Genomic DNA, 27,481 nt, shown 5'->3' with positions numbered 1-27,481 from the left:
AATATATTTCTACTTGATTGTCTGTGCGAACTAGTATAATTTGATTTGAGAATACAATTCTGGAAGGTTTTGAGAGCATTTCAAACAGCTCGCGATTCCAGGAGATTGATATGATGACATTGCTCTTGTGGAGACCAAGAACCATGTGTATGGAGACAATCGAGGTGAGCTCCCCATGAGAACCTTGTGATGATGAGGGGTTTGGAATGGAAGGACTCTGGTAAGATTGTTGGATACCATCCACCACTGTAGAGAGTGGTGAAATTGTGGAGTATTTGGATTTGAGCAGATAGTAATCCCATGGCTTGGGACCATTGAGAGGAGAGTGTCCACTGAGGGATTCGGAAGTGGAGCCAATGGACTGTTGAAGCCATGTGAACAAGGCAGTGGATACTTGAGTGGTAAGATGTAGCATAATGTTCGCCCTCTATTCAGGAAAGAATGCTTGACCTTGAGTTGTCGAGGAGTGCCCTTATGAATTCTAAAGTCTGTACTGGCTGAAGATGTGATTTGAGGTGGTAGTTGACAAATCGAAGAAGTCTTATCGTAGACTAAATGGAAGTGATGGCGGACTCCTGAGAGGCTGCTTCGATTAGCCAATCATCCAGGTATGGTAAGATGTGAATGGCCCCATCTGCGAAGCATTGCAGCTATTACTACTAGACACTTTGTAAAGATCTGAGGAGCCAAGGCCAAGCTAAATGTTTAGACCTTGTACTGATAGTGTAGAGCTCTGTAGTGGAAGCAAAGGCATTATCTATGTGCAGGGGAGAATAGAGATGTGGGTATATGCCTCCTTGAGGTCTAGAGATCAAAGCCAGTCATTCTGTTGTATCATGGGAAGTACCATTCCTGGGGATACCATGTAAAACTTCTCTTTGAGGAGAAACTTGTTCGGGTCTCATAGATTGAGAATCGGACATACTCCTCCTGTCTTTTTCGGAATGAGAAAATATCTGGAGTAGAACCCTCAACCCCTGTCCTATGGAGGAACTGGTTCTATTGCATTCTGCCACAGGAGGGCCAAGAGCACCTCTTGAAGTAAACTGATTTGGAGGGAGTTGAAGTGAGACTCTCTTAGTGGATGACTGGGGGGGGGGGGGGGGGGGGTTCTTTTTCGCCAACGTAATGTAGCCGTGTTGAATGGTATGTAGGACCCATCGGTCGGAGGTTTTGAGGCCGTCTCTGTTGGAACGAAATAAGTTTCCCTCTGACAAGTAGTTTGTTTGTCACTGACAACTGTACCGTGGCAATGCTGTCTAGGAAGGAGTCAAAAATTAAATGGGTTCGAGCTGCAGCACTGCAGGCAAGGAAGGAACGTAAGGTGGAACTTTGAACACTCTGGTGCGCACATGTAAGACTTGTCTCTGTTTTACTGGCACTGTGTGCTAAGAGGTCGCCACATGCACACGCCAGTAGGTGACATCTGATGCTGAGGTCTGTGCATCAGCCCAGGAGCAGAGAGGATAAATAGTAACATAGTGACAGCAGATAAAAATCTGAGCTGTCCATCCCGTCTGCCCATTATCAATTCATGATTAAATCAACAATGAATGTGATATTATATAGTTGACTATGGTCTTTCTTTGGTGTTTCTGGGACGTAGACCATAGAAGTCAGCCTGGCACTAACCTTATATTCCAACTGCTGGATTTGCTGTCGAAGCCCACTCCAGCCTATTCGTCTTCTAATTTGCGGACACAGACCATAATAGTCTGTCCTCATGTTCCTGCCACTAAACGTTGCTGTCTAAGCCCTTTCCAGCCCATCCTAAATCAGATTGCCATATATGAGAGACAGACTGTACAAATCTGCCTGGTATCGGCCCTAGGTCATCACAGCCAGAGTCGCCATCTAAGCATCACTCGACACATCCACACACACACAGCCATTTACGTTTAGGCTTGTTATAACTTCCATTTTCTAATTAGAGATCCTCTGTGTTCATACCATGCCTTTTTGAATTCTGTCACCATTTGTGTCTCTGCCACCTCCTTAATAGAGACTTTCCGCATCTGTGCTGTTAAAGCAAGGAGGAGGAGACAGCACTCAAAGAACTTAGTACTCAGTAGGTGAGAGGTTGGCGCAAGTGCAACATATACTTCCATAGGAACCCCGCAGGAATTGTTTCCATCCCCACGGGAACCCCGCAGGAACTACTTCCGTCCCCACGGGATCCCCGCAGACTGCTTCCGTCCCCACACGAATCCCGTGGGTTCTGCGGGATTCCCACGAACCCCGTGGGTTCTGCGGGATTCCCATGAACCCCGTTCCCGTGGAGGTCTCTAGTTATAAACTTAAGTAGAAGATTGTTGCATTGGGGAAAGCCGTCCCACACTGAAAGTGGTGAAGCATATCATATCGGTGTCTTTTCATCTTTAGACTGTATCGGTAGCCTACACACACATCTTAACGTACAACAAAGTGCTGCACTGTAATTATTATTTAGCAGACACACCAGCTGCTCATTAGCCAGACTGTATGTTAACAATCCAATACTGACTTTAGACAGTAATTCAGTAGGTAATTAACTTCTTTCAAACATGCTGTGACTTGTTAGAGCTTTAACAAAATTTCCAAGCTGCTTTTCATTGAATGAAATATAAACTGGATTTTGTAATGTGTTATCCTAGCTTGGGGTTGTTTCCTCCCCCCTTGGTCATTGTCTTTATTTATGTTACCACACAGGTCTCTGCACAGGAGATCAAGAAAGATACCGCTCTGCAGTTCAAATTCCGTGCCAAGTTTTTCCCAGAAGATGTGCCTGAAGAGCTGATCCAGGACATTACCCAGAAGCTCTTCTTCCTGCAGATTAAGGAAGGTATCCTCAGCGATGAAATTTACTGTCCTCCTGAGACTTCTGTCCTCCTCGCCTCTTACGCGGTGCAGGCCAAGTATGGGGACTACATCAAAGATACGCACAATCCTGGATACCTTGGTACGGACCGTCTTCTGCCCCAGCGGTGAGTTATGATAACAGGGCTTAACTATTCAACAATACAATATAATACAATGCTTCTAGTTCACAAACACCTTGTTCATTGCGGATTACAAAAGAGAAAACTGGAACATAATTTCCCGGAAATACACCCTTACTAAATAAAAATAACCAAATTAAGTTCCATAAAATTTCTCAAACACATACTTCCCACGTGGACAGAGGTTCTATCCTCTCTTTTTAAGGTGATCCATATCACTTCTTCCTTTCCCCAGTTCCCTGTCATTTCAGTCGCTGTGATATCATTTCTCACATACAGAGCTACTCCTCCACCTTCACGCCCCTCTCTATCCTTCCTAAAAAGATTATAGCCTGGTATGTTTGCATCCCATTCATGGGAACCATTGAGCCATGTCTCTGTGACTGCTACTATGTCCAAGTCTGCCTCCAACATCAGGGAGATCTTTATTATCTGATTGTCCACAGTCTAAAAATCAAATGCCCAACTCAAGGGACAGTAAGTCATAAACCACCAAAATGTTTTAAGGGTCTGAATCTAACATTTAAAGGGCAATTTTGTAATGAGCCATTTACGTTTACATGCTATCTATGCATCTAAATGTACTGGGAAAATGTCATTTGTGGACCTACAAAGAGGTGCTCAAATGCTTGTGTTTGTAAAACAGGTGTTCACATGGGCACCGTAGGTGGGGCAGACATTTTAGGTGGTCAACTTACAGGTCTATGGCAGGTGTAAATGGGGGTGCCTAAATGTACATTAATATTCTATATAGATATATGTGCCCACGTGTCCATACTAGGGCTGTACTGAATATTCATATTTGATTGGGTCCCAAATAGTGCCCTGAATACATTATATCACAGTGAATGTGATATAAAATACTTGATCACTGTCTTTTTTTCAGCATTTCTGGGATGTAGACCATAGAAATCCGCCCGGCGCTGTTCTTGAGTTTCAGTTACTGGAGTTGCCGTTGAAGCCCACTCTATACAGAATAGGCTCTCACCCTGTGTTACCGGGGTGCCTAAATAGAGGTGCCTGTTCATAGAATTGCCCTCTTATGGAGGTAGTGGTGATGAGACAGAATCCAGGGGCCTGCCCGCCACCATTGCTGGAAAGGTGGCAGTCCACTGACAGGCACTAATAAAAATGCCAAAAAAAAAAATTCACTGTGTTATGAAGTGCAAAGCCACACACTGACAGAGCTATTGATACAATTCCCTACTAGTTTGTTCCTTTGCACTTCATAATAAATACAGCGTTGCTCTTTTTTGGCACTTTTATTATGAAACGATACCTGTCAGAAGTGGCTGCCAGTGGATTTCCAGTTGTTAACAAAGTTCTTTGGAGATATGTTGCTATATTGTCTTTTCTCAGCCTCTGCTATCATGTTCACTTCTCTTTGTGGTGGTTTTTTGTTGTTGTTTTTTTGTTACATTTGTACCCCGCGCTTTCCCACTCATGGCAGGCTCAATGTGGCTTACATGGGGCAATGGAGGGTTAAGTGACTTGCCCAGAGTCACAAGGAGCTGCCTGTGCCGGGAATCGAACTCAGTTCCCCAGGACCAAAGTCCACCACCCTAACCACTAGGCCACTCCTCCTCTGTTTGCCCCTAGCACCGAGCCTGCCTATTGTATGTGATACTGGGACTTCACACCATCCAAATGTATTTATTTTTATTTTATGTATGTCCTCTTGATTAGCAGAAAATCCCATCAAAGTATCAATGCGGGGTACAATAAAAAAGCATAGCTTAGGCCAAATACAATCATTGGATGGAAGTATGGGGGAAAGAGAGGATGATGAGCTTGAAGCTGTTTTGTTTCTGACTGTTTGCAACTCCAGTCCTACAGTGAATTCCGCCAAACAGAGGCTTACAAAAATTCCTGAAATTTTAATGGATAGGAGAGAGACCAAGAGAATTATAGAGATCAATGTGACAAGGCGGAGACCAAAGTCAGAAAGATGTTAGGCTGCATAGAAGAGGTATAAGTAGCAGAAGGGAGGAAGTGATAATGCTGCTGCACAAATCGTTGATGAGGCCCTACTTGGCGTACTGTGTTCAGTTCTGGAGGCTGATGATGTTTGGGGGGGAAGGAGTGAATTAAGAGCTCTTGGTTTTTATATTAGTTTTTTTTGTGTGTGTGTGTGTGGTTTTTATATGGATATTTTTACATGTATGTAAGTTAGCCTTTTCTTCTACTTGTGGAAAAGTATATAGGAGATTTTGATCCAATGAATGGCAAAAGTATCTGTTATAACTCTGTGTAGACTTCACAGAACAAAAGGGAGGGGGGCCCCTGGCGCACACACTCGCACATTCACTCTCTCTCTCTCTCTCTCACACACACTCTCTCAAACATACACACTCCGAGGAAAACCTTGCTAGCGCCCGTTTCATTTCTTTGAGAAACGGGCCTTTTTTTTACTAGTATTCCATATTGATAGCTGTAGCTCTTGTAAGAGATGATGAATTGGGAGGGTTATCACTTCCTGCATTGCAAAACAAGACTGAAGAAAAGATCTGAAGTCCGTTTTATTACCTAAAAGTTGGGAATTCAGGCTAAACGGGGTTGCACCCACTGATATAATGGATTCTGTAGTGTGATGGATTTTGGGGCAACAACAGTGGATTTAAGGATGAGCTTAAAATAGTAGCACTGTCCTGCACAAAGCTTTTTAAAAAGTTGCATGAATTCTGTGGCAGAGTCACAGGGAGGTGGCTCTGAAGTGCCTTCTGGGCAAAGGAGAAGCATAGAAGTCTAACCAGTTTTTTTTTTTTTGGTGGTTTGAGAGAGAGTGCTTTTTTGCTCTTCAGATTGTGACTGTGGGATCTCCTATTAGTGGATTGGCTGCTTGACTTGTGGGAAGTGTTTTCTTTCTTTGTTTTGCCCCTTGTGTATTAGTAAATTTTGACAGCACTTCTTGAAGAGGGTGGTCTGTAGTGATAAAGGGATGAGGTGGAGTGGCAGTCACAGTTCTGCAGACCTCACACACTCCGTAGCCCACAGTTGCAGTCAGGCTAATGTTTTTGCTGCTACCTGGCTGACTTAGCTGTTGAGCAGCATGGAAAGTCCAGAGCACAGTAGGAGGAGGAGGGGCCAGTAGAGGTGCAGACATGCTCAGTGGAAAATGAAAGTAAAATCAAAACTGCCCATAGGACTTGGAGGTGTGGGCAACTGGCAAACTTGTTAAAACCAAAAATATGATCAGCAATGGGAAGAAACAGCAAAATTTAAAACAGTTTTTGTAAAGGATCGATGTGACACTGAAGAGAGCTGTGCACATGTCTGTTGAAGACTGAGGAGAGGGGGAAACAGAGGAGGCATGGGAATCCCCACACATGTTCAGAGGGATCAAACTTGACTAGAGTAGTCGGTACACAATCTGGTGATGTCACCTTCATGTATCTGCATTTCCCTGCACAGTCTATGGAGAATTAGCAATTTCATTGTACTAGTACATTGGCTGTGGGAGTGGCACATACTCGGATGTGTTATTTGAAGAATCTAACTGATCTTTAACAGATAGTGTAAACATTGATAAATCCAGTAACTTTCAATGATCTGCAGGCCACCTGCTTCGCACATCAGGCAATTCTGGATTTCCAGAGTAAATTGTGCTTCAGAATATTTTGAGAATGTGTAACTTTTCCTAAAGAATTCTATATTTATTATTGAGAGAGAAAAGCTCCCATTTTTGAAAATCAGTGACACATTGTGCATGCAGTACTTGAACGGATTGGGGTTAGTTTTGAAAGAGCTGTTGGATAACTAGCAAATTTTCAGCCAAACTTAACTAGTTAGCTGTTTACTGCAGCTGAGGTTGCTAGCAAGTTAGCAGTGAAAATCAGTGCTGTGCAGGGGTTGCATATTTCAAATACCCATTCACCCATGTAACTGGATTTTGGAAAGTTCCCTCGGTATGTATAATGTATCTATCTAAACATGCATAAAACAAAAGTTTAATATTTAAAAGTTTGGAAGGCGCAAGTGACGTCATTACTGTAGATGGCGGCTTAATTCTTGGCTGCCTGTTAGGCCCACACTAAAACATTATCTATCCATTAGAATCTGCACCTTCATAGCTCTGTTTTTGCTGGCTTTGGTCCTTAGAAGAGTTCCTAGTATCGTGATTGGTTTCTTTTTCTGTCCAGATGAAGGACATGAGTAAGTCTAGCGTGAGACAGGAAGGCAAGGCCACGCCGTGGCTTTCTTCACCGGGGCGTGATTCAGCCTCGGACTCTGAATCGCTGCTGTCGGCGGCAGAGCAAGTCCCTTCGCTAGCACAATGCATTTCTACCCGCAGTTTGCTGAAGTGCTTAGGTGAGATGAAGCAAGAACTGAAAATCATACATGAGGAAATTTTAGACAAGATTGATGTGCACATGGACTTATGATAACTGGCCATGAGAGTTGAGGACCTTAGAGACATGTACAGGTGAGCACAAGGATGCATTGGAGGAGGAGCAGGTGAAAATGGTAACACAATGATTAAAAATGTAATTATTGAACTTTAAACACAATCTTGATGCTTGTTACTTGTTTTGTTAAATTATAACATATGTATCCTCAAACTGATGGTGTGCCTTGACAATTTTTGCGCCTTCATGCGTGGGATAAACACAAAGGAATCCTGTTTGAGAAGGAATGGATCTACAGAATCTTAGCGGAGATTGGGTAGCAACGTCGGTATTTGGAGAGTAAAACTGGTGCAGGGTGGACTTCTAGGTCTGTGCCCTGATTGTAACTTAATAGATATGGATGGAGTGTAAATTTTAAGGGGCTCCGACGTTATCTTCAGAACAGTGCTGGGCAGACTTTTTCGGTCTGTGCCCTGAGAAAGGCAGGGACAAATCAAACTCCGGTATGCATATAAAGTATCACATACCATGTAAAATGAGTTTATCTTGTTGGGCAGACTGGATGGACCGTTCAGGTTTTTATCTGCCATCATTTACTATGTTACTATGTTGTCAAGATAAAGGTTGAAAATCACTACTCCATTGTTTCAGGTTCAATCTAAGTGTTCCTTTTTTTTTATTTTATTTTTTGTTACATTTGTACCCCACGCTTTCCCACTCATGGCAGGCTCAGTGCGGCTTACATATTATATACAAGTACTTATTTGTACCTTGGGCAGTGGAGGGTTAAGTGACTTGCCCAGAGTCACAAGGAGCTGCCTGTGCCTGAAGTGGTAATTGAACTCAGTTCCTCAGTTCCCCAAGACCAGAGTCCACCACCCTAACCACCCTAACCTCCACTCAAAGCAGCGCTACCGATTTAGCGTGTGCTGAATGCGAAGAATTGAATGAGCTTCTTTGCATTCAGCCTGCCACTAATCAGTAGCTCTGCTTTATAAAAGGAGCCCTTCGATTGTAAGGCCTTCCAAAGGTAGAAAAATACCTACCGTACTTGTTTGTTTACATTGCTTCAGTAGCTTTGGGGCTTGTGGGTGGTATATAAGAAATTAAATAAAAAATAAGGGCTTTTTGTTTTGAGCTGGCATTATTTTTTTCAGGAATAATGCAACTTTGGGGTTGGGGGTAGGAGGAGAGGAGAAGCTGTTTCTAGTTTTCCTTCTAGTGTCCCTTAAGAAATGCTTCCTGTGAGCATCAAATCACACATTTGTGGCCCTGGTGCTCCTGGGAAACAGAAAAATGCATCTTGTGAGGTTTACTACAAGTTGTATTATTCCTGTACCATGGGACTCACAAACTTTCAGTACTATGTTACTACAGGTTAGTGGCTCCCAAGGTAAACTAATCTGCTGTAAAAGACAAACATTTCTACAGCTTAGTAATTTCTCCCCTTTATATCTTAATATTAGTCCTGTGTCTTTTGAATTTAGGGTGTTAAGTTTAGTGGGTCACTGTTGCAAATTTGTAAAAATAGAGGTTTAACCAGCTAACTCCTGAAATTTAGCTGCTTAACTCTTTTGATAATCTCCCCATTGGGAATAACTAAAACAGGAGCTTTATGTGAGGGCTGAATTTTATTTGTTTTGATGAGGGCTTGAAATGGGACGGACAAGGCCTTCTGAGTATGTGTGATCTTTGTCATGGCATTGCATTACAGAGAATTCTCCCTATTGTTTTAGTAACTGATGTACAGTACAAGTGAGCAACAAAATTATTTTGGTGGGTTTATATGGTAAAAAATCATCATGCCTCCTATTCAGGTTGGAAATGAGCTGTATAAGTCTCTTGCAACAGGAATCGGTCTTCAGTTTTCTGTAATAGAAACCTCCTCAATAAACCAAATATTCGCCTGTGGGTGGGGTTTATGGGATTATAGTCTTAGATCATGAACATAAGAACTCGGGAAACAAGGAAGTGGAATTAAGCCTGCTACTCCTTTTGTGTGTGTGAACACTGATTTTTTTTTTTTTCTTTCCTTTTAGCGTTTTGGACCAGCACAAGCTTTCCAGAGAGCAGTGGGAGGAACGAATCCAGGTCTGGCATGCAGAACATCAAGGAATGTTGAAGTGAGTGAATGAGCGAGTGCACTGTTGAAGCTATATACAGGTCACATTGATCTGACTACTTTGTTCTCTTTGCCCCTTTGTCATGAAATTACATTGACTGCTGGCTTTAAGGGGCCTAGTGAGTGAGTGGGTGGGGGTAGTAGTATTTTTTAATTATATTTTTAGCTAAGCTGTTTTTGCTGCCCCTTTGGATAGCAGGCCAGTTAGAACGGGGGTTGTGGTACATTCTTTATTTGCTCTTTCTTGGAGGCCTTTTCCCTATTTTTCATGAATTGGAGGGGGAGGGAAGGACAGGAGGAAGGAAAAAGTGTCAAACATATACTATCTATCCATGCATGTGCTGTTTGTCCAGTGGATTTAACCGCTGACTGAGGAAGGGTTCTTTGTCCCAACTCAATCGACCAACTTGAGACACAGAAGATTAGACCTGAGAATCAAACCCAGGTCCTCTATAGAGCAGCATCCAGCACTACCTCTAGGCCACTGGTCCAGCTGCTAGCTTTCATCAGTAGGTGGCTACATGTGACTTCATGTAAGAATGTGGCAGTATGGCATTGTCCAGGTCTGTGTGTTAAACTGTGTATCACAGACGCTGCTGCATGAGATGAGAATTTTGCATTATTACGCATTATTACATCGGTGGGCCAGAAATCCAATGGCAACCATAAAAACTGATTTAGCCGCTAATATATGTCAGTAAAAAGGCAATTCTGTAAACCGTGTCCTTGGTTTCACATGTATATTACAAGCATATAAGGACAAAATACTGACATTTACACGCATGTGTGCACACATACACATGTAAATGCCAATTGCCCTAAGCTAGTTTTTCTCAACCCAGTCCTTGGGGAAAATCCTAAGCCAGTGTGGTTTTCAAGATATCCACAATGACTACACATGAGAGAGATTTGCATGCATTACCTCCATTGTATGCAAATATCTCTCATTCATATTTATTTTAGATATCTTGAAAACAGACTGGGTTGCAGTTCCTGGAGGATTGGGTTGACAAACCCTGTCCTAAGGACTATTCTGTAACTACCCACCTAACTTACAAAGTCAATATTTGCAAAGAGGGTATAGGCAGGAAAGGAGCATGGTGGGACATAGACAGGGCTCCCACTTACATACGCTTCTTAAAGAATAGTGTACATTAGCCTGTCCCTGTTGCATTTAGGTGCTCACACAGCTCACCGATTCTGGATTATGCTAGTATTCTACAACAGTGCTAGGCTCCTAGTCCTATTCCATGTCCTCAGGATTCTTAAATGGAGGCATCCACTTATAGGATTATCCCTTAAGTGGCCAAATGATGCTTTGAGTTGAAAGTTAAGTGCTGTATTTAGATTGATTATAAAGATGAATAAGATGATACAGACAAGCTATGTGAGAGATTTATGCTTTTATTGCAATAAGGACACTTTCACTGAAGCACTTTGATTTATTGGCAATCATTTGATGTGGAAACCAGATATAATTAAAATGATATTTTATCCAGTGTTGTCTGTCCCATTAATACATGCATAAAAAAGACAGAGGCAAGGTCCACACACTAAAGCACAAGATAAGACAGCCGGCCTTATAAATAACACTGATCTTATTAATAATTCAAAAAGGTGCCAGTTCTATAAATTAATGCCTTATATTAAGCACCAATTCTATAGTGGTTTAAGGGCATGCCTAGCACAAAGCTGCATTAACATGCGAAAAGGTAGGTGCATCTATTTATGACAAGTCAGTAGCTGGTGTAAGTGGGTGCTGCTAAATGCACCATGCAATGCATTGCAACTGACAGTATTCTATAAGTTGTGTGCATCATGGTGACATGCCCATAACACATCCATGCTCCGCCCATGTGTATACCCCCTGATAGTTGGGCGCTGTGTGGTTGAGGCCAGTGGCGTAGCTACGTGGGGCCAGGGGGGCCTGGGCCCCCCTGCCGATGACCCTCTCGACCCCCCCTCCCCCGCCATCGCCATGGGCTACCTTTGCTGGCAGGGTCCCCAATCCCCGCCAGCCGGGGAGGTCCTCTTCTTCCTCCGAAGGCTTCGTTCTGTTTCTGACGTCCTGCACGCTGTACGTGCAGGATGCCAGACTCACAGAAACAGAACGAAGCCTTGCAGAGAGAGAGAGTATTCTGCTTGACAAAGTTACTATAGAATGTTGTAGCTTAATAGAGGTCTTTTGGGAGGGAGGGGGAACCCTTCCTCTCCCCCTCTCTGTTGTAGGGTTAAACATTTTCCTCCCAATAGTCTCCTTTTGGGGTATCTAACAGTACTTCTCTTCCATATTTCTCTATCAGAATTTTTTTATTTTTTATTTTGTGGAGCTGAGGGATGAAAATATTCCTCTGAGTCACTTCTACTTTTCTTCATATTCTTTCCCTAATCTACGTCTGTAGTGTCTTCACTCTTCCAACTTAACCAGTTTTCTGTTTTCACATAAGAGATCTTTTTCTGTTGGTATATGTAAACATTTTTATAATCCATTTTTTTACTTTTTAAACATCAATATTCTGTTTTCCTTCCTTTTTAAACTTTTCTAAATTTATTTTTGTTCATCCAATAGCATGTCAAAACAAAGGACCTTTTTTTTAAAGATACAGTGCAATCCACTTAAGTGCAAGGTTCTTGGACCAAAGAAATACATGCAGTTAACCGGAGCGTGCACTTAACCGTTGTGACATCTGATAAACATATGTACAGTACTGTTTATTATACGTACAGTATACAGTCTCCGTTATCTGACGTTATACAGTCCCAGTTAACTGACGTTAGGCTTACTTGAAGTAATCAGTCATAGACCTCTGTACACTCTTGTGTCTGTGAGTTCCATAGACTACGTCTGCCAGACGATAAAAACTGTCATAGCCCTGACATCCAGTGGCCTCCAGATAGGCCCGCACGGTGTTGAGACTCTCCAGCGCTCTTGCAAAAGTGACAGGAGGTTATTGAATTTCATCAGCATGTGCCTCGCTGCTCATTTCATCATCTGTTTCATCATCAGCCGTTGCCTGCGTGTAGGAGCATATCTCGACATCAGTGCTGTCGTCAGCTGTTTGTAGATTGTAATCAACAGCTATGTACTGATGAAACTCCTCTTCGGTAACATAGGCTGGGATGTCAATAGCCTGTTCATCTGACGCGTTTGCAACAGCTGCATCTGTTTCATCCCTCTCTACATACCTGAAAAAATGACAAACTGGCCTCCCTGTAATATCACTTATGGAAATATTGAACATCACTGAACTTAAGACTTTTTCCAGAGGCATTTCAGTACTAATGCCATGTTACTTGGAGTGATCTCTAATTTTAGCACTCATCTAGTTTCTAAGAATTTACCATTTTAGGACTAGCTTCTAGAGTGTTCAGGTTACTTTTAAGTTTCTGTATGGAGCTGTGCCAAGGCCTTATTGAAATCTGCATGTACCATATCCAACATTTGCCCCACCTGACATCTTTGAATAACTAGCCAAAAACATTGATCGATTTACTTGACTTAATCTCCCTCTGGTAAGAACATACCATATTTGATCCTGTTATGTGCTGGACTGAAGGCAATTCATAGGGATGGGCAACCGAAAATTTTCCTGTTTTTGTGGTTTTGTTTGTTTTTATGGGGAGCAAACTTTCCTACTTTATTTACCTAGCTATATGTTCCATCTTTGCTTTACCCTTCACTATCAATTATAATGTTCTATTACATATTGTGTTGACATTGTAAGTAGTATACCATGCCATACTTTGTATTGTTTTTGAATATTTTTACTGCTGCAGTTGCCTATTGCTCATGTTTGATCTAGTCTTACTGTACACCACCTTGAGTGAATTCCTTTAAAAAGGCGGTAAATAAATCCAAATAAATGTCATTATGTGTGTTCACTCTTGTTAAGAGTGCACATGCTCTAAGAAAAGTTCACACTATTATCAGGGAACAACTACAGTCCATCATCCCTAGTGCTTCATTCAAGGTACCTCTCCGTCTTTTCCTCTTATGCCGATGTCACTAATGCACTCACCGGTGAGGCCAGAGTGAAGGGCTTGTAGTTACCTCCCCCTTATGCCTAACTTTTACGAGGATAGATAACGCCCATCTCTAGTCTGCTGAAATCGTTCATGTTTCCAAAGAGTGATCAAAAACATTTTGAGCTCTCTTAATACCCAGTTATGTACACAACGTCACACATGATACTTCTTGCTGGTGTAATGCACTGGATATAAATATAGAGCCATGTTTACTAAGGTGCGCTAGCGTTTTTAGCATGCCCTAAATGCTAGAGTCACCCATATGTTCCTATGGGTGACTTTAGCATTTAACGTGCGCTAAAACCACTACCGCCCTTAGTGAAGCTTAGTAAACAGGGGCCCCAAGTATATATACCGTGTTTCCCCGAAAATAAGACACTGCCTTATATTAATTTTTGCCCCCCAAAATGCACTAGGTCTTATTTTCAGGGGCTGTCTTATTTTTCGGGGAAACATCGGGGTTGGTCCGCCCGCCATCGCTCCCGGAACTAACCTTAAATGCCTCCTTTCACCTTTGCAGCAAGCAGCAGCAGGGCAGGCCACTCCTTCCTTCCATGTCCCACCCTCGCCTGACGTAATGTCCGCGAGGGCGGGGCATGGAAGGAAGGAGAGGTCTGCCCTGCTGCTGCTTGCTGCGAAGGTGAAAGGAGGCGTTTAAAGTTAGTTCTGGGCGCGATGGAGGGTGGGTGGAGGGAGAGTCCAGCGACCTCGGGTGGGGGGGGGGGCGGCCAGGGGGCGTCCTTGTCCGGCTCTCGGCGGCCCTGCTTTCAAACAAAAATTTGCTAGGTCTTACTTTCGGGGGAGGCCTTATACCTACCAATTCAGGAAAACCTCTACTAGGTCTTATTTTGGGGGGATGTCTTTCTTTCGGGGAAACAGGGTAGTTGTCTGTGAAATGTTAATTTACTTGTTTTTTATTTTTTTTTCTTACCTAGAGAGGAAGCAATGCTTGAGTACCTGAAGATTGCCCAGGACTTGGAGATGTATGGGATCAACTATTTTGAAATTAAAAACAAGAAAGGAACTGACCTCTGGCTGGGAGTGGACTCTCTAGGACTGAATATTTATGAGCACAATGATAAGTAAGTTGAGCATTTGCTTCCAGCTGTGCTACACATGTTTTAATTTAACGGAACCAAAAAGGATTTCTTACAGAATTGCATTTTATAGAGCTCTTGTTTGCACATTTATAGCATAAGTGCAAGTTCAGTGTTTGATTCATTCTGATTTCAGAATATTTGTATACAGAAACAATTTGTGAACCTAGTTGAGAAGTTAATCTGCCCTGCTATCTGGTCTCCAGTATTGACTGAGTTGTTAGATTGCTTTATGATTCAGTGTCTCCCCCCCCCCCCCCCACCAACACCTTATGCAGAATATGAATAATTATCCTCTGTTGGTAGGAATTCTCTGAGAGCCACACACTCTTTTCTCCAAGGGCTGCCAGGTACATCAGTTTTAACACTTGACATAGTCCAAATTTCACTGAGACTGAAAAGCAAATAGGTCATCCCACCTAAAGAGACCCAAAAAATAAGCCAAGAATGTACGTGAAGGGTAACTTTACAATGTGACGTCTAGGTTGGAAGTCCAAGAAGGTGCCTATTTTTTTTTTAATTTAAATTTTCTCAAATACATAATGTCAAACAACCAACTGCACATTTACATATTGCTTCTACATCAATCTATCCCTGTCCCCAACTTTGATCCTCCCTCCCTTCCCTCCCTACCCCGAGAAGGTACCTATTTTGAGGCTATTTTATAAAGACATGTACGCCTCTCTGCGTATTTATAATATAGCCTCTCAAAACCTGCTTGGGAGCAGGTGTTTAAATATATACTGGTGAAATACATGCATTGGTGCTTACTTTATGACTGTGCTGTTGCTCTGCTCAAACTATGCCCCTGAACATGCCTCTATACACAAGTTGCATAAAAGGATGCACTTTGTGCCACCCATACTTTTACGCGCATAACTCATTTTATCATATATATATTTTATACATATAAAACAGGTTTAAGCATGAAAAATCATTTCTATAGTTACCCATAAAGGGTTTTATTTATATGACCATTGATGTATATGACCTCTTGGGCACTAAATTTCTATGGAAGTCTTCAAATGCTATACATGATAGTGGTTAAGTGCAGTACAGGCAAAATTTTATACCCAGTTGATCATGTATAGCAGCTATGTTATTAGCCAGCTTAAGATGGTTGTATGCATTCCTTCATTTCTTGGATTTCTGTTTGGTCTTCATGCCCAGCACATTGGAATGTGATGTTCTAATAGGTTTGTACTTCATTCTTGTTCATTTGGCACTTTGTACACCAGACATTCTTCATTTTGGGCATCAAGAGTCTGAGGACAGTTTTCAGACTGTCCACATTGTATATCTTACCTGTGGGCTTTGCATCGTTTCTTAAAGTATATGTATCATTTTGCTTTCAAACTTGCTGCAGGTAAAAGGCACCATGGCTTGCACCTCCTTTATCTACAGGTAGAATTTTGTTGGAAGAATAAATGCAGAACTGAAAATGCAATTTTATTTGTATACTTTCCTTACTCTGAACTAAACATACCCCATGAACTCCTCATCATAATGTAGCTAAAAAATGCATACTGTTTGGAAGGGTGTGCAAACTTTAGCCGCATTTAGGTAGGGCTGTTTTTAAATAGCTGATTAACATGGGTAAAAAACAACAAAAAAACTTTACCTGTGTAAATTGCTTTGAAAACTGTCCTCTCCCCCATAGTACCAGTATGCATGTGTTTAATTACATTTCAATATAAATTCCAGAGTCAGGAAAGGCAAAAGAAAACTGAGATAAAAAGTACAATATAAAACAAACTATACAAAAACAATATTTCTACTGGCCCATGGGAGAAAGGAAATAAATCAGGCAAACTAGAGGAAATAAAGCTTGTGCTTGCAACACTTCCTTATCAACAGTCAAATCTCCTACTTACTATAATCCACTTGTTCAGCCTGTAATGTACAACCAAAAATTGTTCCAAATGAATAGAATCAAAACAACTACAATGCTTAGCCTCAGAAGAAATAGGACACTTGTACAGAAACTAAAAGGCACCACCCATTCCTGACTTCAGGGCTAGAAGGGCCCTCCCATCTTGTGAGCAACATTGTTAATAAAGCCCTTCCTTTTGTGGTAAGATGTTACTAATATTTCCAAACATATTTATTTATTTTATTTATGCAGAACATTTATACCCCGCTTTATACCACTGAGAGCGGCCTCAAAGCGGCTTACAATGAACTGATAAAATACGATGACAGATGAGAGGGTAGAAGGAACAGACTTTCCTTCTACCCTCTCATCTTCAAACTGTCTGCCAGTCCCATAGCAGACTTCAAACTGTGGCCCAGTTGACGGTGCTATGGGACTGGCATAGGAACCTGGATAAACGTTAGTACAAATAGAACAGGAGACAGAGAAGGATGGGGAACAATTAGACTATAAGGTGTGGTTGGCACTAGAAGAGCTTAGGGAGTGACAGCTAGGGAAACCACTTACAGTATTGACATGGAAGGTGTGGGTGCAGTTCAGAGCAGGGTTATTGGAAGGTAAGAAAGCTTTTAGGCTATTACCCATTAGGGCACAGCTTCCCGATCCTCAATTTGGATCCTCAAGACCACAGCCTGTGTTTGGGGTCCTGACATAGGTGGGTTCTCCATAAGGGCATCATTATTCTGCAACTCCTGGGGCTTTGCACAGTTTATTTGGCTGCGATCATGGAGTCACAGCCACAAAAAGACTGGTAAGCACTGCATTGGGGATAAACTGTAAATTCCACCAGGCTTAATGGATCCCAGTTTGAGAATGTGGGAGAAAAGGGGGCTTAGTTGGATTAGTCAAAATATCAACATGGAAAGAAGTGAAAGAGGGGGAATTGGGAACTGCTACTTAAGGGAGAGATAGGGAAGGAGGGGAGGTCAAGTATGTTGCTATGTGAGGGGAAAGCCATTTTCCTTTTTCCCAACTAGACCAGTCCATACCAATGGGTTAAATCCCCTGACCAGTAGATGCAGGTAGAGAAAGAACAGTTACCATGGAAGGCCTCCCAGCTTGTGGTTGCCTAGGGAGTAGTGCTAGGGGGTTTTTCCTGAGAAGGAGCCGTTGTGCCCACTAAGAATTATGGGACTTGTAGTAGCTGGTGGTTCTCCACAGCTGCAGGAGCTGCCTGCCCCAATTGTAGAATGGGGTCATCAGGAGCAGGGTCAGGCACATCAGGCAGGGCTATAGAGATAACATAGGAACATAAACATTGCTGTATTGGGACAGATCGAAGGTCCATGAAGCCCAGCATCCTGTTTCCAACTGTGGCCAATCCAGGTTACAAGTACCTGGCAAGATCCCAAAACAGTACAATACATTTTATGCTCCTTATCCTAGAAATAAGCAATGGATTTTCCCCAAGTCCATCTTAATAATGGCTTATGGGCTTTTCTTTTAGGAAGTTACCCAAACCTTTTTTAATCCCCGCAAAGCTAACTGCTTTTACCATGTTCTCTGAGTTCCAAAGTTTGATTACACATCAAGTGACGAAATATTTTCTCCAATTTGTTTTAAATTTACTACTTTGTAGCTTCATTACGTGCTTCCTTGTCTAGTATTTTTGGAAAGAATAAATAAGTGATTCACATACCTGTTCCACTCCACTTATTATTTTATAGACCTCTATCATATCTCCCCTCAACTGTCTTTTCTCCATGCTGAAGAGCTCTAGCCGCTTTAGCCTTTCCTTATAGGGAAGTTATCCCATCTCTTTTATCATTTTCGTCGCCCTTCTCTGTACCTTTTCTAATTCCACTATTTCTTTTTTGAGATGTGGTGACCAGAATTGCACACAGTATTCGAGGTATGGTCGCACCATGGAGCGATACAAAGGCATTGTAATGTCCTCATTTTTGTTTTCCATTCCTTTTCTAATAATGCTAACATTCTATTTGCTTTCTTAGCCACCGCCGCACACTGAGCAGAGGGTTTCAACGTATCAGCGATGACGCCTAGATCCCTTTCCTGGTTGGTGACTCCTAATGTGAAAACTTGCATTACGTAGCTATAGTTTGGGTTCCTCTTTCCCACATGCATCACTTTGCATTTGCTCACATTAAATGTCGTCTGCCATTGGATACCCAGTTTTGTGAAATCCTCTTGCAATTTTTCACAATCCTCTTGGAATTTAACAACTTTGAATAACGTTGTGTTGTCAGCAGATTTAATTACCTCACTAGTTACCTCCATCTCTAGATCATTTATAAATGTTAGAGCAGTGGTCCCAACACTGACCCCTGGGGAACCCCACTATCTACCCTTCTACATTGAGAATACTGACCATTTAACCCTACTCTCTGTTTTCTATCTTTTAACCAGTTTTTAATCCACAATAGTACATTACCTCCTGTCCCATGGCTCTCCAATTTCCTCTGGAGTCTTTCATGAGGTATTTTGTCAAATGCCTTTTGAAAGTCCAGATACACGATATCAACTGACTCACCTTTATTCACATGTTTGTTCACCCCTTCAAAGAAATGTAGTAGATCAGTGAGGCAAGATTTCCCTTCACTAAATCCATGTTGGCTTTGTCTCATTAATCCATGCTTTTGAGTTTGCTCTGTAATTTAGTTCTTTATGTCTCTACCATTTTGCCCGGTACCGACATCAGGTTCACCAGTCTATAATTTCCCTGATCACCTCTGGAACCTTTTTTAAAAATCAGTGTTACATTGGCCACCCTTCAATCTTCGATAGCATGCTTGATTTTAAAAATAAATTACATATCACTAACAAAAGTTCTATGAGTTCATTTTTCATTGCCATCAGTACTCTGGGATGTATACCATCCAGTCCAGGCAATTTGCTACTTTTCAATTTGTCAGATTGCCCCATTACATTTTCTAGGTTTACCGAGATTTGATTCAGTTTCTTTGATTCATCAGCTTTGAATACCATTTCTGGCATCGGTATCTCTCCCAAATCTTCCTTGGTGAAGACCGAAGGAAAGAATTCATTTAATCTCTCCACTATGGCTTTGTCTTCCCTGAGTGCCCTTTTTACCTTGCGACTAGTGGTTCAACTGATTCTTTTGCCGGCTTCTTACGTCTAATATACCTAAAAAGGTTTTTACTATGTGTTTTTTTCCAATGCAATCTTCTTTTCAAAGTCTCTCTTTGCCTTCCTTATCAGAGTTTTGCATTTGGCTTGCCATTCCTTATGCTGCTGTTATTTTCAGTTGGATCCTTCTTTCATTTTCTGAAGGATTTTCTTTTAGCTCTTAATAGCTTCCTTCACCTCACTTTCTGGGCTTCCAGGATGTTAAATGCTAACTTATTGGATTTCCTGTGTGTACTTACTCCAGAGTTGATATCAAGCATCCCCCAGCACCATTATATCCTGCATCAGATCATGCATGCCACTAAGGACTAGGTCTGGAATTTTTTCCTCCCCTTGTTGGCTCCTGTACCAGCTGCTCTATAAAGCACTCCTTGATTTTAACAAGGAATTTTACCTCCCTAGCATACCCAGTAAATATCAGGGTAATTGAAATTACCCATTATTATTGTGTTCCCCAGTTTGTTAGCCTTCCTAATTTCTGATAAGATTTCTACATCTGTCTGTTCATCCTGGCCAGGTGAATGGTAGTACACTCCTATCACTATCCTTTTCTCATTTACATATGGAATTTTAATCCATAGGGATTCCAAGATGTGTTTTGTGTCCTGAAGATATTTTAGTCTGTTCAATTCAAGGCCCTCCTTAACATAAAATGCTAACCCTCCACCAATTCATCCAACCTATCACTACAATATAATTTGTACCTTGGTATGACAGTGGTCCCACTGGCTCTCCAAGGACAAGCAGGCCTACCCTCACAAGTGGGTGACGCAGGCCGTGTTGCGTGGTTTGGATCTTATGAGAAGCATATGAAGAGTTTTGTGGAGCGTGATATACACTCCACCGGGCATGTGCGAATGCCTTCCTGGCTGCAGTGCAAACGCAGTCACCTTGGTTGCTTTTTTACCAAGGTGAGGAGAAGGTGTACTTTTTCACCGCCTCCACACACTGCTCGGTCCAAGAGCTTCTTTCCGAGGACAAGCAGGCTGAGTGATTCTCACAAGTGGGTTGGCGATCCATGCCGGCCCGGGAATCAGCATAAAAAATACACCAAAAGCAAAAGATTTGCCAGAGCCTTCTGGCACGCGCAGTGACGCACCGCACATACGCGGGCCTCAGTTTCTTTTTTCCACGTGAAGAGCGACAGCTTTTTCTGTGGTACTTCTCTTTGCGCCCGGGAAAGAGCCTTCGCCATTTTTAAGCAATTTTTTTCTTTTTCTTTTCATTTAATTCTGTTTAAAAAAAAAAAAATAAAAAAAAGTGTTTTCCCTTTATTTTTTTCTTAGTTTTCTTTGTCCTTTTTAAAGTTTCCTTTCTTTTTCGATAGTGGCCGTCTTTTAGGTCGCACAGCCGTGTCTCTCCCTTTTTGTGCCTTTTTTCTTGGCACAATCGAGCCGTTTGATTTCACTGGTGTGATTTTCCCTTCCACGTCATCAAAGACTCCCAGCAGCTTCAAACGCTGTATTCTGTGCAACCAGTCCATCTCCGGTACAGATACACATTCCTGGTGTATCCAGTGCCTTGGGCCCGATCATAGCCCAGCTCGTTGTGTCTTTTGTCTTCATATGAAGAAAAGGACTCAGCTGTCTCAAGAAGCCCAGAGAGAAAAACTTTTTGGGGCTCGGTTTGGTCCATCGGCATCGGAACCGAGGTCAGCAGCGTCATCAACATCGAGGGACGCGTCGACGGGAGTGGAGGTAGGCATGGCTGCTGAGAGGCCACGGCACGCTGGGAGAAGTGAGGCATCGAGTGGATGTCCACCTACCTCGAGGCCTCCTGCTGTATAGCCCCCCCCCCCCCCCCCCCCCCGGGACCAGCCATCTTCGTACCTGACCCTGAGGACATGTGGGGATTTGACGTCATCCTCGTTGGCACCAAGAAGCCTTGGTGAGGTGCATTGAGTGAAGGCTAAGAAGCACCGACACCGTTCACCCTCGAAACATGGTGCCGGGAGCTCCAGGGCGTTGAGGGATTCAGCACCCGAGAAGTGTCGGCGCTGGGAAGACCGCTCCCCCTCCATACAGGAGGTGCCGACACATCGGCCTCTCAGCAGTCCGGTTCCTGCTCCCGAGCCTCAGCAGACTCTGCCACTGACTGCTCCATTGGCCCCGCAGCCTTCTCCGATGGTGGCTCGCGACGAGCGCATCCGGGCCCTGCTTCCAAAGCTTCTGGAAGGGTTGCTGCATCAATCTGCTTCAGCATCGGGGGTGCTTGCGCCTACCGTGCCATCTGCTATAGCAGCGTCTGGCCCTCCGCCTGTGGTGAGGTCCCCGAGCTCGGTGCCGCTTGCGGCTCCGGTATCGGCTGCCACCCAGGTCGACTCCCCATCGACATTGCTGGAGGAAGCTTCTCCGCAGTCCATGCGGGCGTTGGCCCCTCGACATCGCCATTGAGACCTTTCGGAGAGCAGGTAGAAGACCTGGTCGACCAGATCAAGAAGCACACAAACGCTATGGCTTCTCTCTCCCGCCGGATGCCTTCTGCTACATCCTCCTCAACTAGAAGTTTTTTTTTTGGGGGGGGGGAGGGGGGGGGTCGCAGAGTGCTCCCTATTCCTATGCCAGGCGTAGGTACACTCTGGCATCCCACAAGCCTGCTCAGCATCAGCGCGCTCATTCCCATCAGCAGCATGCACCCAAGTCTCCTGCTGCTCCCCTACAATCTCAGAAAGCCTTTAGAGCATTCCAAACGGCCCTGATCTCAAGAAGACTGATATGGAGATCTGTTTCCTGAGCAGACCTAGTCCCCTGGGTTGGTAGTAGAGAATGACATGGCTACCGTGGATATACAGCGGTAACTGCAAGCCTTTTAAAAAAAATGCCACAGATGCGGAAACAAAACTTTTTACCTAGGGTTACCATATGGCTCCAGAAAAAGGACACATTGATCCAGTCCGGATTTTGCTTCCATTGAAAGCAATAGAAGTAAAACCCAGACTGGCTCAATCTGCCCTCCTTTTTCTGGAGCCATATGGTAACCCTATCTTTACCACCCCGCGGGAATGGTAAAAAGTTGTGTTCCCACGGTGAACAAAAAAAAAAAAGCCTCTCCTTCCCGCGTGTGTCACTTGAGGAGGTATTGGAGTCACTTACACTTTCATCAGCCTGCTGGCAACGATTCACACAGACCGGCTCTGTGGCCTTCTTCCTGCGAAGTCCCACCCTCTCTTTCCTGTTTGACGCTAAACAGGAAGTTGCAGTAGAGAGGGCTGGACTTGGTAAATAGAATTAGGAAGTTAATGTGTGATAATTGTATTGTCTGTGTTAACTGTGTGAGAAAATGGTGGTCATGCCCCCAACAGTTAAACATTGAGGCTTAACTGCAAATTAGGACCCTTAATGAGTGGGTGAATGACCTGAGGGAGGACCCTGACTTATATAGCATTGCTAGGTATTAAGAACCATTAGAAGGAAAGCAAGTCTCATGCAAAGCACAAGCCTGAGTAAAAATTTTTAAAATCTTTAATTTTTATTGTATTCCCAGCTCCTTGCTATATAACTATGGAGATGTAATAACAGGTTTTTCAAGCCTCTCCAACCTCCAGGATGTAGGAAGGAACTGGTAGAGACTTGGGAACCAGCCAAAATAAATCCTGTATGCCTTCTACAGTCACATCTTTCTGAAGCAGAGCCAACTAAGGAAAGATAGCACTGTGCACACCACGTATTGCGCCTCTCCACGTTCATCACCGTGCAGGTCTTACTGTTCCATGAAGTTCACAGGTTATTTCATTACATTTGATTTACTGTGCTTTCTCTACCAAAGCAGTTTACAATAAGCATAAAACAAAACAAACAAAAAAACAATAGCAATTAGTAGAATTAAAAACTATAGAAACCAAACTAAAATACAAGCCACAATAAAAACAATTCACAAAACATAACCCCTCAAAGATTCCCATATTTAGATCTGGATAAAATGTATTCAGGACCTAGCTACATAGTAACTTGAAAACTGTGTTCTAAATTAAGTTATTTGGATAATTTATCTTTAAGTCAAACGTGTACTTGGGCTGTGAGTGACCAAATAGCTGGTCTGATAACCAAAGATAATAATTTTCCATTTAAGGGGGTCACATTCAATGTAGCTGTAGCAAAACATTTTACATAATAGGAAAGAGGGACAGTATATTGAGAAATGCCTACTTGAGGATCTGCATAGTCTGTAAGGCACAAAGTGCAATGATAAATCAGGTAGGCCATCAGATAGACAAGGCGGCCATCTTTGAGAGCATTTGTGCATCTTGATGCTTCATATGAGACCTAAGTATTCACTGATACGAGGAATAGGGAAGGGGTGGTCAATGCATCGTTGACTGAGTCTGGTATAGAAACTTGCACAGGAACAAGGTTCGTGGGAATCCCGTGGAACCAGCAGGGATGAAAGCAGTTCTGCAAGGTTCACGTGGTGACGGAAACAATTCCTGCGGGGTTCTTGTGGGGACAAAACAATTCCTGGGGGGTTCCCGTGGAAGTGTACGCTGCACTAGAGAGTTGCACGTGGACAGAAATCTTACCCATCCCCGTTGGACTCTTACCCATCCCTGCCAGAATTTAACCTGTCCCCACTCAGTCCCGCAAAAATTTAATGGTACATTAAAAAAATATTTTCTGGGAGGCTCTCTGTCTCTCTCTCTGGGCTCATTGTTGATTTAACCATGAATTGATAATGAGTGTGACTATTGGGCAGACTGGATGGCCCATTCAAGTTTTTATCTGCTCTCACTATGTTACTATTAATCCTCTCTCCTCCCAGGCTGATGTGCAGACCTCAGCTCTGACACAGGCACTAGCATCAGATGTCACCTGACCTACTTTCGCATGCACGTGGTGACCTCTTAGCACACAGTGCCACTGAATCAGAGACAAGTCTTACATATGCACACCAGAGTGTTCCAAGTTCCAACTTCTGTTCCTTCCTTGTCTGCAGTGCTGCGGCTCAAACCCAGAGAGAGATAGAGCCAACCAGAATTAAATTCTTGCGGGACTGAGTGGGGACAGGTTAAATTCTTGTAGGGATGGGTAAGATTCCAGTGGGGACGGGTGAGGATGGGGTAAGATTTCTGTCCCCGTGCAACTCTCTAGTCTGGTACTCTCCCTTGGCCTAATCGAGCAGTTAATAGTTTGAGGTGTAGATCCATGTGATCTTCTGAGTGAAGTCGCACAAGAGAGAGGTAAGGAACTGGAGATATCTTTGAGCCTATAGCAGAGGCATTTCCCTGTGACTTCCAGCATTGAAGCAAGGAGCCTGAGGTTGGAGTGTGCCTGCTGAAGTAATTGTGCAATGCTGGAGAGATGATGAGGTGGCTTGGGTATTCTTTTTGCTTGGAATATGAATGAGGGGGTAACCCATGTAAGTTCAGGGTGATTCTGCTGGCTGTCAGGTTCAGATATTGATGTGAATGTCTGTGGGATTGGACCTGGCCATACTGTTGGAGCTGATGACAAGACTGGACAGACTATATTGACATCAAGTAAGCTTGAGGTTTTGAAACCCAAAATGGTTATTCTGGACTCTTATTTGGGGGACCACCCTAGAAGGCTGATTAAATAAGAAATTTGATGAGCCAGCAGGTTTGATCAAAGAATTTCAACTGAAGTATGTGATTTATGGCAATACATTGGTAGACCTTATATCAAAAATTTAGGGGCTTGAGAAGGGGATATCTGCTGTTTCTAACAAGGTTTAGTTAAAAAGAATTTAAGATTGAATACCAAAATGGAAAACTTAAATTACCAGAGAAGACTGCATCTGCGTGTTCTTAATTTTCCTTATAAGCAGATAAGCACTGCCACGCTGGGAAAAGACCAAAGGTCCATCAAGCCCAGCACTCTGTCTCCGACAGCGACCAATCCAGGCCCCAAGAACCTGGCAAAAAACCCCAAATTTAATAACGATCAATGGACTTTTCCTTCAGAAATCTGTCCAGACCCCCTTTAAACTCAGCAAGGCCAGCTGCCGTCACTACCTTCTCCGGCAATGAGTTCCAGAGTCTCACTACGCGCTGAGTAAAGAAAAACTTTCTCCGATTTGTTTTAAACCTACCACATTCTAATTTTATCTTGTGTCCCCTGGTTCTATTATTGTTAGAAAGCGTAAACAAATGCTTCACATCTGTCTGCTCTATCCCGCTCATTATTTTGTAAACCTCTATTGTATCACTTCTCAGCCGCCTTCTCTCCAGGCTAAAGAGTCCTAGCTGTCTTAACCTCTTCTCATAGGGTAGTCGTCCCATCCCTTTTATCATTTTTGTCGCCCTTCTCTGCACCTTCTCCAATTCCTTTATATCTTTTTTTGAGATGAGGCGACCAGAACTGAACACAATACTCCAGGTGCGGTCGCACCATGGAGCGATATAACGGCATTATAACATCCTCATGCTTGGTTTCCATCCCTTTTCTAATAATACTCAACATTCTGTTCGCCTTCTTAGCCGCCGCAGCACATTGAGCTGATGATTTCAACGTCCTATCCACGATGACTCCCAGATCCCTTTCTCGGTCCGTAACTCCTAACGCGGAACCTTGCATAACATAGCTGTAATTCGGGTTCCTCCTTCCCACATGCATCACTTTGCACTTGTCAACGTTGAACTTCATCTGCCATTTGGACGCCCAATCCCCCAGTCTCACGAGGTGGTCTTGTAATTTTTAACACTCCTCCTGCGACGAGACGACCCTGGCTAATTTTGTGTCATCTGCGAATTTAATTACCTCACTAGTTACTCCCATCTCGAGGTCATTTATAAATATGTTAAAAAGCAGCGGTCCCAGCACAGACCCCTGAGGGACCCCACTAACCACCCTTCACCATCGAGAATAATGGCCATTTAACCCTACTCTCTGCTTCATATCCTTTAACCATCTCTTAATCCATAATAATACACTGCCTCCAATCCCATGACTCTCCAGTTTCCTTTAGAGTCTTTCATGCGGCACTTTGTCAAACGCCTTCTGAAAATCTAGATATACAATATCCACCGGCCCCTTTGTCCACATGTTTGTTCACCCCCTCGAAGAAATGCAGTAGATTTGTGAAGCAAGACTTCCCTTCACTAAAACCGTGCTGACTTTGTCTCAGTAGCCCATGCTTTTGTATGTGCTCTGTAATTTTATTCTTAATAGCCTCCACCATTTTTCCCGGCACCGACGTCAGGCTCACCGGTCTATAATTTCCCGGATCGCCTCTGGAAGCCTTTTTAAAAATCGGCGTTACATTGGCCACCCTCCAATTTTCCGGTACCACACCTGTTTTTAGGGATAAATTGCATATTACTAACAGTAGCTCCACAAGCTCATTTTTCAGCTCTATTAATACACTGGGATGAATACCATCCGGTCCTGGTGATTTACTACTTTTCTGTTTGCAGAACTGCCCCATTACATCCTCCAAGTTTACAGTGAAATCATTTAGTCTTTCTGATTCGTCCGCTTCAAATACCTTTTCCGGCACCAGTATCCCTCCCAAATCCACCTTGGTGAAGACCGAAGCAAAGAATTCATTCAATTTCTCCGCTATGGCTTTGTCTTCCCTGATCGCCCCTTTAACACCACAGTCGTCCAGTGGCCTTACCGATTCTTTAGCCGGCTTCCTGCTTTTAATATACCTAAAAAAAATTTTGCTATGTGTTTTTGCTTCTAACGCTAACTTTTTTCAAAGTCCTTCTTAGCCCTCCTTATCTCCTTTTTGCATTTGGTTTGACATTTCGTATGTTTTATCTTATTGTCTTCAGTCTGTTCCCTTCTCCATTTTCTGAAGGATTGTTTTTTGGCTCTAATAGCTTCCTTTACCTTACAGTTTAGCCACGCCGGCTGACGTTTGGTCTTTTTTCCTCTTTTTCTAATACGCGGAATATATTTGTCCTGTACTTC

The 27,481-nt window shown here is 43.0% G+C and overlaps 1 protein-coding gene across 1 annotated transcript in view; it reads left to right on the top strand.

The window, feature by feature from the left end:
• EZR (ezrin) overlaps positions 1 to 27,481 on the top strand; it is a 178,147-nt gene that overhangs the window by 94,713 nt on the left and 55,953 nt on the right. The window contains exons 5-7 of the mRNA XM_030198425.1: positions 2,689 to 2,963; positions 9,364 to 9,447; positions 14,408 to 14,554. Of these exons, the coding sequence (XP_030054285.1) occupies positions 2,689 to 2,963; positions 9,364 to 9,447; positions 14,408 to 14,554 (506 nt within the window). The remainder of the gene's footprint in view (positions 1 to 2,688; positions 2,964 to 9,363; positions 9,448 to 14,407; positions 14,555 to 27,481) is intronic.

Source organism: Microcaecilia unicolor, chromosome 3 (assembly GCF_901765095.1).
Source record: "Microcaecilia unicolor chromosome 3, aMicUni1.1, whole genome shotgun sequence".
Taxonomy (NCBI): domain Eukaryota; kingdom Metazoa; phylum Chordata; class Amphibia; order Gymnophiona; family Siphonopidae; genus Microcaecilia; species Microcaecilia unicolor.
Note: the sequence above shows the minus strand (reverse complement) of the source record. Positions and strands in the feature narration are given on the sequence as shown.